Genomic DNA, 16,536 nt, shown 5'->3' with positions numbered 1-16,536 from the left:
TCAACTTTCTGAGAGGAAACATTTTCCTCCTCTCTTCTTTAAATTGAAGCTGCCATTATCTTTAAACTATGTTGCCTTTGTACAAGACTTTTCCACAAGGGAAACATCCTTTTAATAGTCTCCTCAGGATCTTCTATGTCAACATCACCTCTTACTCTTATAAACTCTATTAGATACAGGTCAATTGTTCCAACCTTTCCTCATAAGTTAAGCTTCCATTCTACGCATCAGTCAAATGACTCTTCTCTAAACTGCTTCTAATGTATTTATATCCTCCTCAAATAAAGAGAACAAAACTACACATGGTATTCCAGATGTCTCAACAGCACCAGTATGACTGTTGCAAAACATCCCACCTTTTATATTCCATTCCCCTTGTATTCAAATTTCATCAAACCATTTGTATCTGTACTTTTCACTGTGCCAATTTGAGAGGTCAGAGGAGATCAGGATGCATGGGGCTCAAAATTGGTTGTCGGAGGAAATTTATTCAGGAGTAGTATTAGAATCACAAAATTTTATATTGCAGAAGGAGGCCATTCAACCCCTTGTGTCTTTACTGGCTCCCAAAAGAGCAACCAGCTAGTCCCATTCTCCAGTCTCATCTCTGTAGCTGTCTAATTTAGTCACTTTCGAATATATATCCAGCTGTCTGTTGAAGCCTTGTATGGATTCTGCACCCACCACTCTCCCAGTCCATTCTAAATCATAACTCCCTAAGTAAAGACGTTTCTCCTCACTCGTGGCTGTCTTGCTGACAGTCTTGAAATTGTGACCCAGAGTTACTGATTGACCAACTAATGGAAACAGAATACCCTTCTTTACCCTGTCAAAATTATTCATAATAAAGTGACTTCTTATTCTCGTTGGAGCAGAGAAGATTAAGCTCAATTTATTTAATTTTACCTTGTTTCTAAAATCCCTCATTCTTTGTATTATTCTGATAAATCTCCTCCTTTGCACGCATGCCAGGGATTTAACATTCTTCCTTAAATAAAGAGCCCAGAACTGAACGCAATACTCTGAATGTGGTCTGACCAATGATTTGTAGAGGTGTAGCATCCGTTCTTGGCTTTCATACTCTATGCGTCTATTACAAGCCCAAGGTTCCTATAAACCTCCTTTAGAACTTGCCTGGCCACTTTCAGAGGGTTAGGTACCTGTACCCTGAGATCCCTATGATCTCCTCAAAGTTGTACCATTGAGCCTGTATTGTCTGTCCATGTTTCTTCTACCAAAATGTATCACCTTGCCTTTTATACCAAGTGTTTGCCCATTTGGGTAACTTGTCAATGTCCCTCTGAAGTTACTCAGCATCATACTTCAATTCAATATTCTCCCTAGCTTCATGTTATCTGCAAATTTAGAGATTCTATCCTCAACACCTCTTCAAACTGTTTATATAAATCAGAAAAAGCAAAGCTCCCAACACCAGTCTCAAGGGAACACCACTTTCAACTCATTTACAATCTGAGAAATGCCCATGTATACCTACCCCTGTTTCCTATTTCTCGTATTATAGCTTCCATCAGTTTTCCCACTATTGATGTCAAGCTGACAGGTCTATGGCTTTGTGGGTTATCCTTTGTCCCTTTCTTAAACAACAATGTCATATTTGCAATCCTCCAGTCCCCTGGTGCTAATCCTGTGTTCAGAGTCCTGGAAAATTTTTATCAACAGCTCCACAATTTGCTCCCTTACTTCTCTCAGCAATCTCGGATGCATCCCATTGGGCCTGGTGACTTCTCAACCTGGAGTGCTGGTAGCCTTTTCAGCCATGCTTCTTTACCGATCAGTATACTGATCAGTGTGCAACATCCACATTTTCAACTGGGCCATTGTCACCATTTTCTCATTTGGGAAAGACCAAAGCAAAGTACTCATTTAGGACCTCTGCCTTACCCTTTGCTTCAGTGAGCAGCTTATACTGCTTGTTCCTTATGGGCCTACTGTATCCTTACAAATCTTTTGCAATTAATATGTTTAAAGAGTATTTTACTGTTTGTTTTAGTGCAGCCTGCCATCCTTTCCTCAGCTTTCCTTATTCCAGACTTAGTGTCTCTCCAGCACTGTAGAACCACAGCCACCCAGGGTGAACCATGAAGATCCAATGTTTGATTCAAATCTGTTTTAGCAATTTCATTGAGGTTATGTTAATGAGCTTACAATTTCCAATTCTGAAGCAGCAGCATTGGACTCAATGTTAACTCTTTCTCGACAGCTGCTGCCAAATCTGTTCAGCTTCTCCAGCACTTTTTCCAACATCTGTAGTATTTTGCTTTTATATTACAACAGTTTTCCTGAATTGTTAGAGAAAAGAATATCAGCCTGTGTCCATTTTTTCAGTAATTAGTGACCACAAATGATGCTTGAGATGATGATCAGTCCTGGCTGAGATTTCTGCTTAGGTCAAATCATATTGACATTAGCCAGGCTCAAGTAGAGGTAATGGCTAAATGTGGCAGCATGCCAAAGAAGAACTGATGTTGGCTAGGAATCAATTACTTCAGTTTTGAAGCAGAGGAGAAATGTGAAGGGGAAAATAAGCTCTCACTATTCTAACTATTTTAGCAGGCTTAATGTTTGGTGCATTTCACTTCGGGCACACAGTCCTAAATTCAGCACAGCATGAATATTTTTAAACTGCTACCTTGTGGTTTAGATTTCATAAAAAAGAGTTAATATAGAAATTCAGGCAAGGGAGGATATCATTTGGCTCTTAATGCCTCTGCAGTATAAGAAATTGTTAGAGTACATTCCACACAGTTATTTTATGTTCTGCCTTTTTCGTTAGAGAGAAGAAGGTTGAGAAGTGACTTAACTGAGACATGTAAGATAATCAGAGGGTTAGATAGGGTGGACAGTGAGAGCCTTTTTCCTCGGATGGTGGTGGCCAGTATGAGAGGACATAGCTGTAAATTAAAGGGTGATAGATATGGGATAGATGTCAGAGGTAGTTTTTTTATTCAGAAGTAGGGGCGTTGGAATGCCCTGCTTGCAGCAGTCATAGACTTGCCAATTTTAAAGGCATTTAAATGGTCATTGGATAAACGTATGGGTGAAAACGGAATAGTTTCGATTGGATGGGCTTCAGGTTGATTCACAGGTCAACACAAAATTGAGTGCCGAAGGGCCTGTAATGCATTGTAATGTTCCATGTTCTATATAAATATTCATCCCTTTCTGTTTTAAATTATGACTTTATTCGCAGTCAATTACGCTGAAGCATCCCATGGTCTCATAGCTCTCTGCAAAGTATTTTTCTTCTCTAAGTTTTTTCAATGTGAATCCTTTCTCTCAATATCGCCTGTTCTCCATTTTCCCACCATCCTTTACTGATTCAGTACAGAAGGAGGCCATTTGATCCATCATGTCTTCATGTCCTGCAATTTGCCTGGTCCCACTGTCTCATCTTTACCCTTAGCCTTGCAGATTTTCTCTTCAGATATTTATCCAATTCCCTTTTGAATACCTCAATTGAATGTGCTTCCCAACATGTTTTTAGACAGAGCATTGTGGGTGTTAAACTCTTGCAATGCAAAAAGATATTTTACTGCCTGTTGTAATTTACGGTTGCCATCTACTTCCAGAACCTCCGACGAATGGAAGCAATTTCTTTCTATCTCTCCAGAACACACATGATTGCAAAATGATACATCATACAATAATACCTTCTCTTCAATTTTCTCCACCCATCCAGATAACTGAAATTCCTTATCGCTGGAACTATTCTTTATTTTGGACTCTGTATTTCTTTTAGATCCTTGCTGACATCTGATTCTCAAAACGCCAACAGAACACTGGATTTGAAGTCTAAAAGAATGCCTTCTAAAGGTTTATAACAACTTTTTAGTTTTTGTACACATATAAAGCTCAGGATCCTGTAGATTTCTTTATTTACTTTCTCAATCTTTTTCTGTCACTCGTAATGACTTGAACTCACATACTGTCAAGACCGTCTGCTCCTGTATCCCCTCTGGAATTATTTATTATGTCTCCTGTTCTTTTATCTAAAATGTATCACAAGCCTGTAATGTGGCATTTTATCAAGTGCCTTTGGAAAGCTATGCAGAGCAACAGCAGCATTACTCTCATCAACCCTGTGTTATATCATCAAAATATTAATCAAGTTAGTAAAACACAAATTTGCCCTTAAAAAAAACCTGTTGATTTTGCTTAATTAAGCCACAGTTATGCAAGGGACTGTTAATGTTATCTCAAATTATCCTTTTTAAAAGTTTTCTCAACACTGGGACTAAACTGACTAGTATTGTGTTGCCGGACGTATCTTTTCATTCTTTTGTTTGTTTGAATAAGGATACACTGTGTCGATGAAAGATTGCCCTTGCAATTTCCTCACTTAATTCCTTTAATATTCTTGAATGTATTCACCCTTCTAATGTAAGAACTTTTGAGATTTTTGAAGAGATGACAAAGAAGATTGATGTAGGCTAAGCAATAGATGGTGTCTATATGGACTTCAGCATGGTAGACTGGTTAGTAAGATCTAATCTTACTAAACAGTCTAATCACATGGAATCTAGGGAGAGCTAGCCAATTGGATACAAAATTGACTTGAAGATAGGAGACAGTCTTGAGACCTGTGACTATTGTCATAACATTGAGTATAGGGATTGGGATGTTATGTTGTGACTCTACAGGACACTGGTGAGACCACTTTTAGAAGACTGCATCCAATTCTGATTTCCCTACTATAGGAAAAATGTTGTTAAACTTGAGAGGGTGCAGAAAAGATTTACAGGGATTTTACTGGGAGTGGAGTTTGTGTGCTACAGGGAGATGCTGAGTAGACTAGAGCTTTTTTTCCCTGGAGCATCGGAGGTTGAGGGATGATATTACAGAGATTTATAAAATCATCCATAGGGTGAAGGTCTTTTTCCTGAGGTGGAATGGATGAAAACTAGAAGGTATAGATTTAAGGTGAGAGGGTAAAGATTTAAAAGGGACCTGAGGGGTAGCTTTTTCATGCAGAGGGTGGTGTGTATATAGAACAAGTTGCCAGAGGAAGTGGTACAGGTCTGAACTGACTAGTATTGTGCTGTTGGACGAATCTTTCCATTCTTCTTTGTTTCAATAAGGATGTAAAGTATTGATGAAAGATTATGGTTATTGCCCTTGCAATTTCCTCACTTAATTCTCTTAATATCCTTGAATGCATCAATTGCAGGAGGCGGGTACAATTACAACCGTTAAAAGGCATCTAGATGGGTTTAGAGGGATATGGGCCAAATACTTGCAAAAGGGACTCTGGCAGAGTGGGATATCTGGTTGGTGTGGACAAGTTGGACCGAAGAGTCTGTTTCCATGCTGTATAACTCTTATTCTATAATTTGAATTGCAGTCAACCTGTCAATCTGAAACTTCATCAATATTTAGCTCATGCATTGTCTCAAATACTTCCTCTCACATGATGACTTTTCCAACATCTTGGTAAAAGCAGATGAAAATTATTCATTCAGTAACTTCACTATGCCACTTGTTTCTTTCATGTGTGTTACTCCTTTTTGGCCTAAATTATTCCTGTTCCTTCCTTTGTCACATTGTTAATACTTACTGAGGACTCTTGAACTTTTGTGTTATCTATCTGTATCTTCTCATCCTCTTTGCTTTTACTTACATTATCCAAAGTAAAGTCAATGGCATTGTTTGGGATGCCCATGTCCCATTCCAGGAACTTTGTTAAAAAGCTTGGAACATTGTAAGCAATTTAGGATTGTCAATTGTTATTCTTGTATACATGAAACGAATTGTCAGATTTCCTTCCATTTTTTAACATGACTCAGTTTTATTTGAGTGGTCCCTTTTGATACAGAGAACAATTTCCTTGATTGACTTGATCTCTTCCATCATCTAATTGAAGCAATTAAGGTTATCTCTGTCTCAGTTTCCTAAAAAAGAAACACATATCAATTTTTTTTACATAAAATCCAAGTGCTGGGGAAACTTGGTTTGGAAACATCTGTGGAGAGTGCAACTATTAATGTTTCTAATTCATTCACTGTCTTTCAGAACAGAAGAAGAATCTGGCTTGAAATGTTAATTCTGTTTCTGTCTCCACTGATGCTGTCAGACCAGCCAGATTTCTCTAGCAGCTTCTCTTTTAATTTCAGAATTCCAGCATCTGCTGAATTTGGTTTTATTTGAATGCCTAATTTTGTTAACTTTCTGCCATTGTTTGAATCCTGAGAGCAGAAGTCATTGTTTCTTATACATGTGTTCATATAAAGTAATATGATTCTAGGATTTGGCAACACCCTGTATAGATGCCATCTGACCAAGGCCTCATACATGATCCACGCAATCTGTTCAATATCCTATAATCTTACAATCTACTACTCTGCTAAAGTAATTCTGCAGCATAATAGTCTTGTTATCTTCCCCAGGTTTTTCATGCATTCCTATTCTGGTGGAGTTGGGAAAGAGAAGAAGAAGAATAAAACTCTTGTTCCAAGCTCTCTTCCAGGGTGCTGAATGCAAAAACTCACTTAACAGAAATACCATGCGAGTACTAGTTTGTCAGAGATGCCCTCATTTGGAACCCTAATTAAAAGTAGGCCCATCTGTCTTTCAAATGTATCAAAAAAGTCCTGTTGCAATTTTGAAGATAATCTAGTCACTTATCTCTATTTTGTCACCTTACAGTTTGCAAGCTGATATTTCCTACATTGAGGCAGCCGATGAATGGCTTGGCACATCCCGAGATTGTTCCAGGTCTTTTACTTGTGAATCTTAATTTCCTTCCTATCATTATATTTTCCATTCTTCAACCTCCTTCTGTGCATTTAGCACAACATATTCAATTACTGACCATCCCCAAATGTACTTATCTAGTCTTTTTATAATAACTAGCCATTATTATTCTCCCTATACATATGGACATCATCCAGTATTCACAAAGCAAAAATCTTTAAATGTACCAATTTAATATAGCAAAAGTGGTATAGAAATCACAGTTTATCCTTTCAAAAAAGTGACCTGTCAGTTTTTGATTTAGTTCTTGCTTATATATTAGTATAGAATAACAGCAATTATATTCTTGACATTTTCAGGAAATATGATCCCCAGAGTCAAGGTTTTTGTGAAATATTAAAATATGGTGTTCCGGGAAGAACTCTCTTGTTTTCAGGATTTTGATTTCCCAGAACGTGAATCATAAAGCGTATCTTTTTCACTTATTGTGAGTCAAGTATTTAGTTGAAGTTTTTTCCTGTAATTTAAAACTGAAAGATGATTTGTGTGATTGCTACCTTTACTGCTTTAAATAAAGGAATTGTGCACAGTATCCTTTCTCTGGAAAATCTAGCATGAATCGAGGATGAAACTTCACAATGTGCTTATCAAAACACTGACTTCCTCAGAATTTTTTTTATTCTCTGATTCTGATGTTGAATACAGTGCAGATATCCATTCCTGCTTAAATTTTCTTTAATTAGCTAATGAATGATTAGAAAGCAGTAATCTTGTTTTGCAATTTGAATGTCATGTTCTATCACAACAAACTTTGAGCGGATTATTTTAGTATGGGACATCTGACAATTGGATTGCAGTCTTAAATAAACTGAGTTGTGTAGTGTAGTGAATCTTTTTTTCTTCCCATTGTGCTGTTGTTGCCCTGATAACACACTGTATATGACATACAATAATGATTAATTGTTGTGTTGAAAGTGTATTGAACCTGACATTGGACACTGTTTTTCAAAAAAAAGTAAGGAAACTCATCTACCCTATGTAGGCTTAATCACATAATACAGAAGCAAAATGCTAATAGGTAAACTGATATTGTTGGTAAATAAAGCACCTTTCTTGGCATTGAATGTTTACTGGCCAATAATTTGATTTTCCCACCAGTGTTTGGCATTGAAAATGTCTTAATGGTTAATTGATGGATGCATTAATTATCTGAATGAATTAAGATATAATTGACATTTGTTAAAGGATATGACTTTGGATCCTTAATTATTAGTTGTCATGTGCAGTTGTATATGTTGGAATTAATCACTTGTGTTAATACTTGTGTTAAATATTTTTAAATAAGTAACTTTGCCAATCAAGATGGAGTTTTAATATTTAATGTTTACCTTTTTAAACTCTTGTATTTAATGTTCAATTTTTTGTACATAATCAATTGTATGATACACTAAAAAATCTGAAATTTACCTTATTTTAGAATTGTTTTACAATAAGTGGTTCATTTGGCTTTGTGGGGATTTTAAGTTTTATTTTACTGTTAATCCACTTACATATCTTATTTATCTGGATGTTTGTTAAAACCATTATTGTTGCATATGATTTGAACATTAATTGTTTTCATTTACTTTTTTCTTTTGCTCTGTTCCTCTTTCTCCACCATTTATTTATCCTTTTGCCAGAGTGTCCATCATCTAGAGTCTGGGTATTTGGGGGAGGCAGTTGTCCACGTTCCTCATGAGTGTTACCCTGACCCTATAAAGGCCTGGGAGCTCTACACACCGCAGCTGTTATCTTGTGCTCGGCCTTTTGAGGCACCAGTAAGAATCATCAACCATTCTCTCCCTCTATATTTATGTGTCTCTGTCCAGCTATGCGCTATTTGCCTAAATCACCAATAGTTAATAATATCGTAGACTGGTGGTTTGCTGCTGCTTTCAGCATTTTTTACACAGTGGTATGTGGTACCCCCAAAAAATTTAAAGCAAGTTATTTTTAAATGTACATTGCAACATCTAATCAATTCATTTCTGATTTTTTTTTGTTCCAGAGAATGTAACTAGAATAATGTTTACCCCTAACTGGATAGTATCTTTATGTATAATAGTCTGTCCCATTCTACTGTGAGATGTTGTTATGAGGTACTTCTTCATTTTAGACTATTACCATGAAATTTGTTAATGACTGTATATAGTCTGGCATAGATTAATGGAGAATCACAAGCAAGGGTAAATGGTGAATTTGGCACAAGTTCACACAGCAAAGTATTCATGAAGCTATATTGATTTTGCTGTAGAATTTAATGTATTAAGATGCTCAAAACATTTTTTGTAAAGTTCATTTCAGGGAATTTTCATAATTATGTTCAATTATATTTGGAGAGGAGCAATGAGCATGGTATGGTTTAATAAATGCCCTCTCTGATGTGTAAATTAAAACCAAGTCTGTTATGTAAATTGAGAACAATGAAAAAAGTGATTGTAATAATTATTAACAGACTTTTGTGTCGCACTGTTTTAAGTAATTTACCAGATATACATCTCTCATGCAATCCGTAAGCTATTCACGGCTCATTGTTATTTGTGTCCAGTTTATAAACAGGACTCAATTTTTTCTGTCTAATATTTGGAATTTTGCATACAACTCCATTTATTTAATAGTTGATATTTTCCTGTTGTTGAGTTGGGGATTAATGTTATTTCCTTATGTTTGGAGAATACTGGAGCACAGATTATTGTGATTTTTAAAGAATACTGTCTGCGCTCACAATTTAATACAGTGTGTAAAATTTAAGCTGCATTTTCCTTTGTTGAGCTGAAGAATATTGTTTAAAAACCACATTTTCTTTTGCAGTTTCAACACTTAACGGAAACCAAAATTGATTTCACGTTTTGTTGTTGGTGAAAGTAACCTCAAACATACAGCACAATTAGGTTATTTGGCTTCCTTGCCTGCATCTAAACTTGAGTGCATCTTAAACTATTTTTTCTACTTTCTACTTTTCTGTAACAAAGCCTAGTTTCTGCTTCTCTACTTTTTCCATAGCTGTGCATAAGTTTGGCAACTAATTTTGAATTTTTTGAATATTGTGATTATTTACCATTGATCTTTATGATCATGTACTCCTCCTTTCTAACTCACCCTTTATAATCCTTGTGCAATCTTAAGATTGTGGTTGTGTACCTTTTACCGAATCCATATTTGTCTATGAATTCCTTTTGAAGAAATCAGAAATGAATTTTAAGTTGTTGCAATGTAATTCAAAATTTTGCACAATCTGATTAATGCATTGATTTTTAAAATAAAAATTCATACCATTTGTGTACTTTGGTAGTGTTGGTGTGTTTTAATGCTGGTATATGTGTGGTATCTGTAAGGCTATACTAACCAGTCATTAATGTATCAAATACTGCTAATTTAAGTATTTGGCAGAATATTTATATGCTTTTCGACAATAAAAGTAAACTTGTCAATGATATGCCAGCAGTGAAAGAGGTTGAACAAGGCATAAACTTTTGTTTCTTAAAATTGAGTTCCTTTATTTGAATGTTTACACAAGTAGTTGACTTGAAACTCAAAAAATAACTCCTATAAATGTAAACTATCAACTTTCTAAACAGGTTAGAAGATTGTGACCTTTTATTTGTACTGAACTGGGTAACATGCCAAGTCTACATTCATTAGCTTATCTTTGTTGCCTTATAAAGGTAATGGTGAATGCCTTCCTGAACCATTGCTACCTAGGTGTTGACAGTACTCCTGCTATGGTGTTAAGTGATGGAATTGAGCATTTTGATGAAGTATCAGTAAATGATTGCTGCTGTATGACCAGGCTTATAAAGTTTGTAATTTGAGGGAACTTGAAAGTATTGTGGCGCTACTGATGCTCTTAGTTCTTCCTGGAGGAGACTGCAGGGTAGGATAGCACTGTTCAAGTCATCTTCATGCATTGTGCTGTAGGCTGTAGATATTCCTACTGCAGCCATAGCCTCAGAGTTGGAGGGGATAGAATCAGCAGCACATGAAATACATGCTGTCCTACAATTGCTTTTGAACTTTTCATTGTTGCAAATTCCCTGGCCAGATTTGTGCTATTGAGTTCTGGAGTTCTGAAGAAGGGTCATTGGACCCGAAATGTTAATTCTGTTTTCTTTCCACAGGTGTTGTTAGAGCTACTGAATTTTTCCAGCAATTTCTGATTTTGTTTCTGACCACCAGCATCCGCATTTCTTTGTTTGTTGTTTATGCTATTAATTTTGGCACACTTCTGGTTTGAGCTGTATTAGCAGTGGTAAAACTTTGTCTTTTCAGACACAAGGCATTATTTAGAGTACCAGCCTCTGACCTCCTTTATCATAGTTGTGAGATGGTTGAACTAGTTTAGTTTTTAATCAGTAGTGACCACAAGATGTTAATGAAATTAGAGTTTTGATAGCGGTATTGTTGAAAGGTCAGGAGATGGTTCGGTTTTATCTTGTTGAAGTTGAACATTGCCTTGTATTATTTATGTACAGGTACTACTTATTACTGCAATGTTGAATGTTACCCAAGTCTTGTTAGTGATGGACAATTGCTGTTTCATTCCTTGAGAAGTTGTGAAGGAAGCTAAGTATTTTTGGAAGTTTTTTATAGCTTTGCAGGAGTTAGTTGATAGTTCAACTCTACTCCAAATGGTATGAAAATATGTCCAAAAATTCACTTTTTTTTGTTGGCATGTATTTTTGAGTAGTTGATAGATTTGAATTTCTATTGACTAAAATTTGAACTGATTTGGTATAGCTCCAATGTGCATGGATTTCCAGTCATTTTCTGTGAGTAGTTACTGTTCTTGTGTGTTGATGATTTTGTGTACTTTGCTTATGCTTGCTCCAGTGCATGGAATAGCTGTTTTCAAATGCATGTTTTATATTCTTCATTTTTAAACATATAAGATTGTGTATGCCTTATATGAAATTGTTATGGATGGTGTCACTGCAGATGTCAGGATGTAAATTCAAATTGGATATTTCCTGTTCAAGTCGCAGGTATTGTCTGTACTCTGAGGTACAGTGACTAGCTGAAAGGAATAAAATAATCCCTATGTCATAGGTTGATGGAAATCCATTTTTAAATAATTCTGGTAATTGTGTGATGGTTTGACAGATGATCTACATTTTTAAAGTTTATGACTCGAGTATTTAATGTCAGGATAAAGTTATATGTAAATATTTTACGATATGGAAATCTCTCGTCAGACTCTTTTCTCTTTCAAGCTTTTTTCTCCCATTTAACTGATGACAATCCCAATTATTTGGCAAATTAAACTATGCCAAACGAAATAATTAGCAATAAGTTTATCAATAATGTTCTGTGGTTGATTGTGAAGTTTATGGTTTAACAAGAATCCTGATTTGACCTCCCTAATATAAGTGACATATTGCTGGAAGAACAAACATTTCTGCTGCTTGAAGCAACTTCTGCCACATCTGTTGCCATTGTATGTTTATAATGTGCTTGTTTGTTTATTATTAAATGCTTATTAATTGTACATTGCAGAAGATGTAAAGATTTTAATTATGTTTAGCTAATTAATCTAGCTAAAGTAGCCCCATAATCAAAGAACAACTGTCTAAATCCAAAAGAAAATCTGTCCTGGATTCCCTTTTTATGTATGTGTGCTGCTTCACATTATCTTACATTCTTTGCTTGATCTGTTTGATACAAGAAAGCACGTAGGAGATTCTAAAAGGCACTGATGCTAGATTGGATATTCACTGAAGAGTGAGCAGAAAATTAATACAGGGGACTTTGAGCTCTTCCTTTAAATTAAATGTAAATCTATTGATTGGTGTAAAATTTCTGTTGCTGAGGTATTTATTGGAGTCGTTGCCTGAGAGCTGTGTGTCGTTGTAAGAAAGCCTTTGATGACAAGCAACTTATTGTCATTATGTTGGAGAAATCCTGAGTATTCAGTAGCAACCTTGACATTAACATTCCAGTCCTGGTTGCTAGAGGAATATAGTTAGTAAATAGAAATTGATTTTAAAAAAAAACAATTGAACAATTTTTTGACATAATTTTATACATGGGTTACAGTTTTCTGAATTTATCTTTTGTACAAACAATATATTTTTATTGTTACTATAATTTATGCACCCCAATTGCTAATTTTATTGTAGTGCAATCACCTCCTCTAATCTCTTGCAATCCCACTATGTCAGAGTCTGCCACTGAAAATCACTTGCAATTGCAGAGTGTTCGGGACCAGACCAAACTCCCTCAAAATATATTAACTAATTAATGGTTCCAATATCGTAACATCTCATAAACATAGCCTTGACACAGGGAAATTCTGTAAAATAGATTATCATACATGCAATTCCGGCAGCAAGAAGAGAACCTGTAATGGAGAGAGGAATAAGAGCTTCCACATCCAACTTAAAGACCCCAACGAATACTGTTTATGTGGGAGCTTGACCTCACCCATTCAGGCTGCTTCTATTGTTCCAACTTTAAAAGAAAATCCCAATGTCTTACAAGCTGTTTACACTATTGGCTTTGAGCAGACTGCTCATCAGGTATGTCTCAACCTTTCTTCATAGAGGTAAAAAAGGACAAAATACACCTCTTAAAGCCATAATTTGTCATGAGAGAGAGATAGTGAGAGGAAGGCCTGGTTTCTTTTAAAAGCAGCTCGGAGAGCTCTGGCCTTGGAGAGTTTAGGAAATCACTCCGACAGAAGAGTGGGAGAGTTAAGCAAACAGTAAAGAAAGATACAAGCCCTGAGATTTTTAAAAGTGGCACGGAAAGTATAGTGATGGTTTAGAAATATAGTCCTGTACTAATGACTGCAGCAAGCCCAGAGGTATATGCAACCCTTCTACTATGAGATGCTAACTGCAGGTATTCATCTTACAGCCAGTTCGATAAAGACATACTAAGAACTAGACCTGTGACCTGTGAATTCAAAACATGATATCATTGTGGAGCTAAGATTATGCATTGAAGAGCTGTGTGGGATTACATCTACTATAAGTGAAATACAGGAATGTTCAGAGTTGCTAAAAACCACAGAAAAGGATGAAGGAAACAGGCTACAACTGAAAGCATAGGGTGAGGCATGATGGCTACTAACTTTCCTAATTTTCCCAAGTACACTAATATTGATAGAGGGAGGAGGAGAACTTCTTCAAGGTAGTCATCCTTTGAAGACGCTTCACAGTAAGGTTATAAAATTCCTGATAACGAGCTTATGCTCGAAACATCAATTCTCCTGCTCTTCGGACGCTGCCTGACTGGCTGTGCATTTCCAGTACCACATTATTCGCCTCTGATCTCCAGCATCTGCTCACTTGCTCCGAACGTTAATAGTTTTAATTAACAGACCAGAGCAGCTGTGAGTAGCTACGCTTGTATCACTGTTTAGGAGAGATTTTTTGAGGCATATTTCACCTTCAATCTCTACAAAGAGAAAAAAAAGGGACAGGAGGAATTTTGCACATTTTGATGTGAGTCAAATGTGACTTGTTAACTGAATGGTTCAATATTAAAGCAGAAGGTGGCATGGTGGCTCAGTGATTAACACTGCTGCTTCACAGTACCAGGGATACAGGTTCAGTTTCAGTCTCGGGCAGCTGACTGTGTGGAGTTTGCATATTTTCTCCGTATCTGCTTGAGTTTCCTCCCACTGACCAAAGATGTGCAGGTTAGGTAGATTGGCCATGCTAAATTGTCCATAGTGTCGAGGGATGTACAGGGTAGGTGGTTTAGTAATGGGAAATACAAGGTTGCAATGGTAGGGTTAAAATTCAGTCAACACCAGGTTATAGTCCAACAGGTTTAATTGGAAGCACTAGCTTTCGGAGCGCCGCTCCTTCATCAGGTCGTTGTGGTAGGGTAGAGGGGTTGGCCTGGGTGGAATGCTCTTCAGAGAGTTTGTATATTCTTGATGGGCCAAATGGCCTGTTTCCACATTATAGAGAATCTCTGATTCTGTGAAGGTGAAAGTGAATCCATTGATCAGTATGTGACTGCATTAAAACACTTAGAGAATGCTGTAAATTTGCATTGAAAGAAGGTTATTTAATTATAAATAAGAATATGTTAGGCTTTAGAGATGCTGGAATGTGTGCACATTTACTGAACGAGGAGAAACTTGCTCTCAGTAAAGCAAAAGACAATGGTACCGAATCAGCAGCTGGAACAAGGTAAGCCTTATTATGCCAATTGATATTCCAGGCTGAAAGGACAGAGAGATCATGGAGATAGAAGACAGCAAATACTGTGGACAATGTTATATGAAGGAAAACGAGGCATGTCCAGAATGCGGAACACAGTGCTCTCACTGTAAGAAGCTAAATCGGTTTGTGCACAATATTTGGTGAGATGGAAGCACAACAAACAAATACAGATGGCCACTGGAGAAATATCAGCTGAAGATTCCGATGAATCACTTGACAGTCTGCAACGCGTTCATTCAGGCAGGAAAACAGATGACGAATGGTTTGTGTCTGATGGAGTCATGACTGGAGAAGAAGAATATTAAGTCAACGTAATGACAGACAATGATGTGTGAAGTGCTCAAAGTGGTGATCCAAAAATTAATCTCACAGCAGTATGGTAGAGGTTATATAGTAGCACCATGCTCATGCCAAGAGGACAAATTACTCTGTAGGGCCAATACATTTGTTAAGAGATGTGCCTTTAAGAAGGATTTGTTTTGTCATGTTGTTTTGAAAGCAAGTATTGTAAACTTGGAGCCAAGCTGTCAGCTAGCTTTGGTGTTTTTCAAAGTTAGAACAATAGAAGCAGCATGAAGGGGTGGGGTGAAGCTCCCACAGAACCAGCATTTTAGTTTTAGCTCTCAGCAGTTGCTGGCATCTTGAAGCTAGATGTGGAAGCTGTTGGTCTCCCTGTTACAGCTAAAAGCTTGGGTTCTCTTTCTGCTGCTAGAATTGCATGTGAAACAATCTATTTTATCAAATTTGTCAAGGGTGTGTTCATAGGATATTACTACATTGGAACTGTTGTGATTTCATAATTAAATAATCTATTATCCAGTCGAGTTGTTATTCCAATTCTTTTTTTTTGTTTATATCTTAAGCATATTGAAAAAATAAAGTGTGTTTTGCTTCAAGCCTGCTAGTTTGACCAATCAAATTACATCTGGACCAAAATATTCTACAATTACCTTTTAAAAATAAGAACGAGTTGGGGTCTAAGCTATCTTCTTAATATGTTTTAAGGGGATTCGGTCTCATTCATAACAAACTGGGGACTCCAGTCTGATAAAAATCTCTAATTCCAGGTTGGGTGTTGGATTATTACAGTCAAAGGTGTTGAGTGTTGATGTGCTCTTTTAGGTATTGCATTTGGTTAGTTTAAATAGAGGGTGCCTTATGTAGTAATGGCACTTACAGTCACTCAGTTTACTGGGGTAGAACAAGTCACTTCAGGAGTTTGACAGAAAGTGAGAAAGGCAATTTTGGAATTGGCAGATTAGCTGGAGTTATTTTTATGCAAAAAGATTGCAGCAGTAGCTCAACATTTATGATTCCCAGAAATGCACTCAAGATCTTTGGAAATTGCTAAACTTCAATTGCAAATGAAGCAGCTGCAATTCAAGGCAATGGTAAGAGAAAAAGAAAGAACAGCCCTGTCAGAACAAAAAGAAGGAACAACGAAACAGTTTGAATCGCGATTAAAAACAGAAGAAAGGGAGAATGAGTTTTTGAATCTGAAGTTGGCAATTAAAAAGGAAATTTGACTTCAAATAGTGGAGGTGATGTAAAAGGTAGGCGTAGTGATAAGGACAGTGATGGAAAGTGAACCCATCTTGGCAAAGTCCTA

General features: G+C 36.6%; 1 protein-coding gene across 5 annotated transcripts in view; it reads left to right on the top strand.

Annotated features, from left to right (window-relative positions):
* Positions 1-16,536, top strand: part of wdr7 (WD repeat domain 7) — a 657,873-nt gene that overhangs the window by 69,350 nt on the left and 571,987 nt on the right. For 3 of the 5 annotated variants that reach the window (XM_072573923.1, XM_072573934.1, XM_072573915.1), the window contains one exon: positions 8,391-8,528. The exons of the other annotated variants lie outside the window; for them this stretch is intronic. In XM_072573923.1, the coding sequence (XP_072430024.1) occupies positions 8,391-8,528 (138 nt within the window). The remainder of the gene's footprint in view (positions 1-8,390; positions 8,529-16,536) is intronic. 5 annotated transcript variants of the gene reach the window in all.

The sequence above is a fragment of the Chiloscyllium punctatum genome, chromosome 1, assembly GCF_047496795.1.
Source record: "Chiloscyllium punctatum isolate Juve2018m chromosome 1, sChiPun1.3, whole genome shotgun sequence".
NCBI classification, from domain to species: Eukaryota; Metazoa; Chordata; class Chondrichthyes; order Orectolobiformes; family Hemiscylliidae; genus Chiloscyllium; species Chiloscyllium punctatum.
The sequence above is the reverse complement of the archived record's forward strand: the minus strand, read 5'-3'. Positions and strand labels throughout refer to the sequence as shown.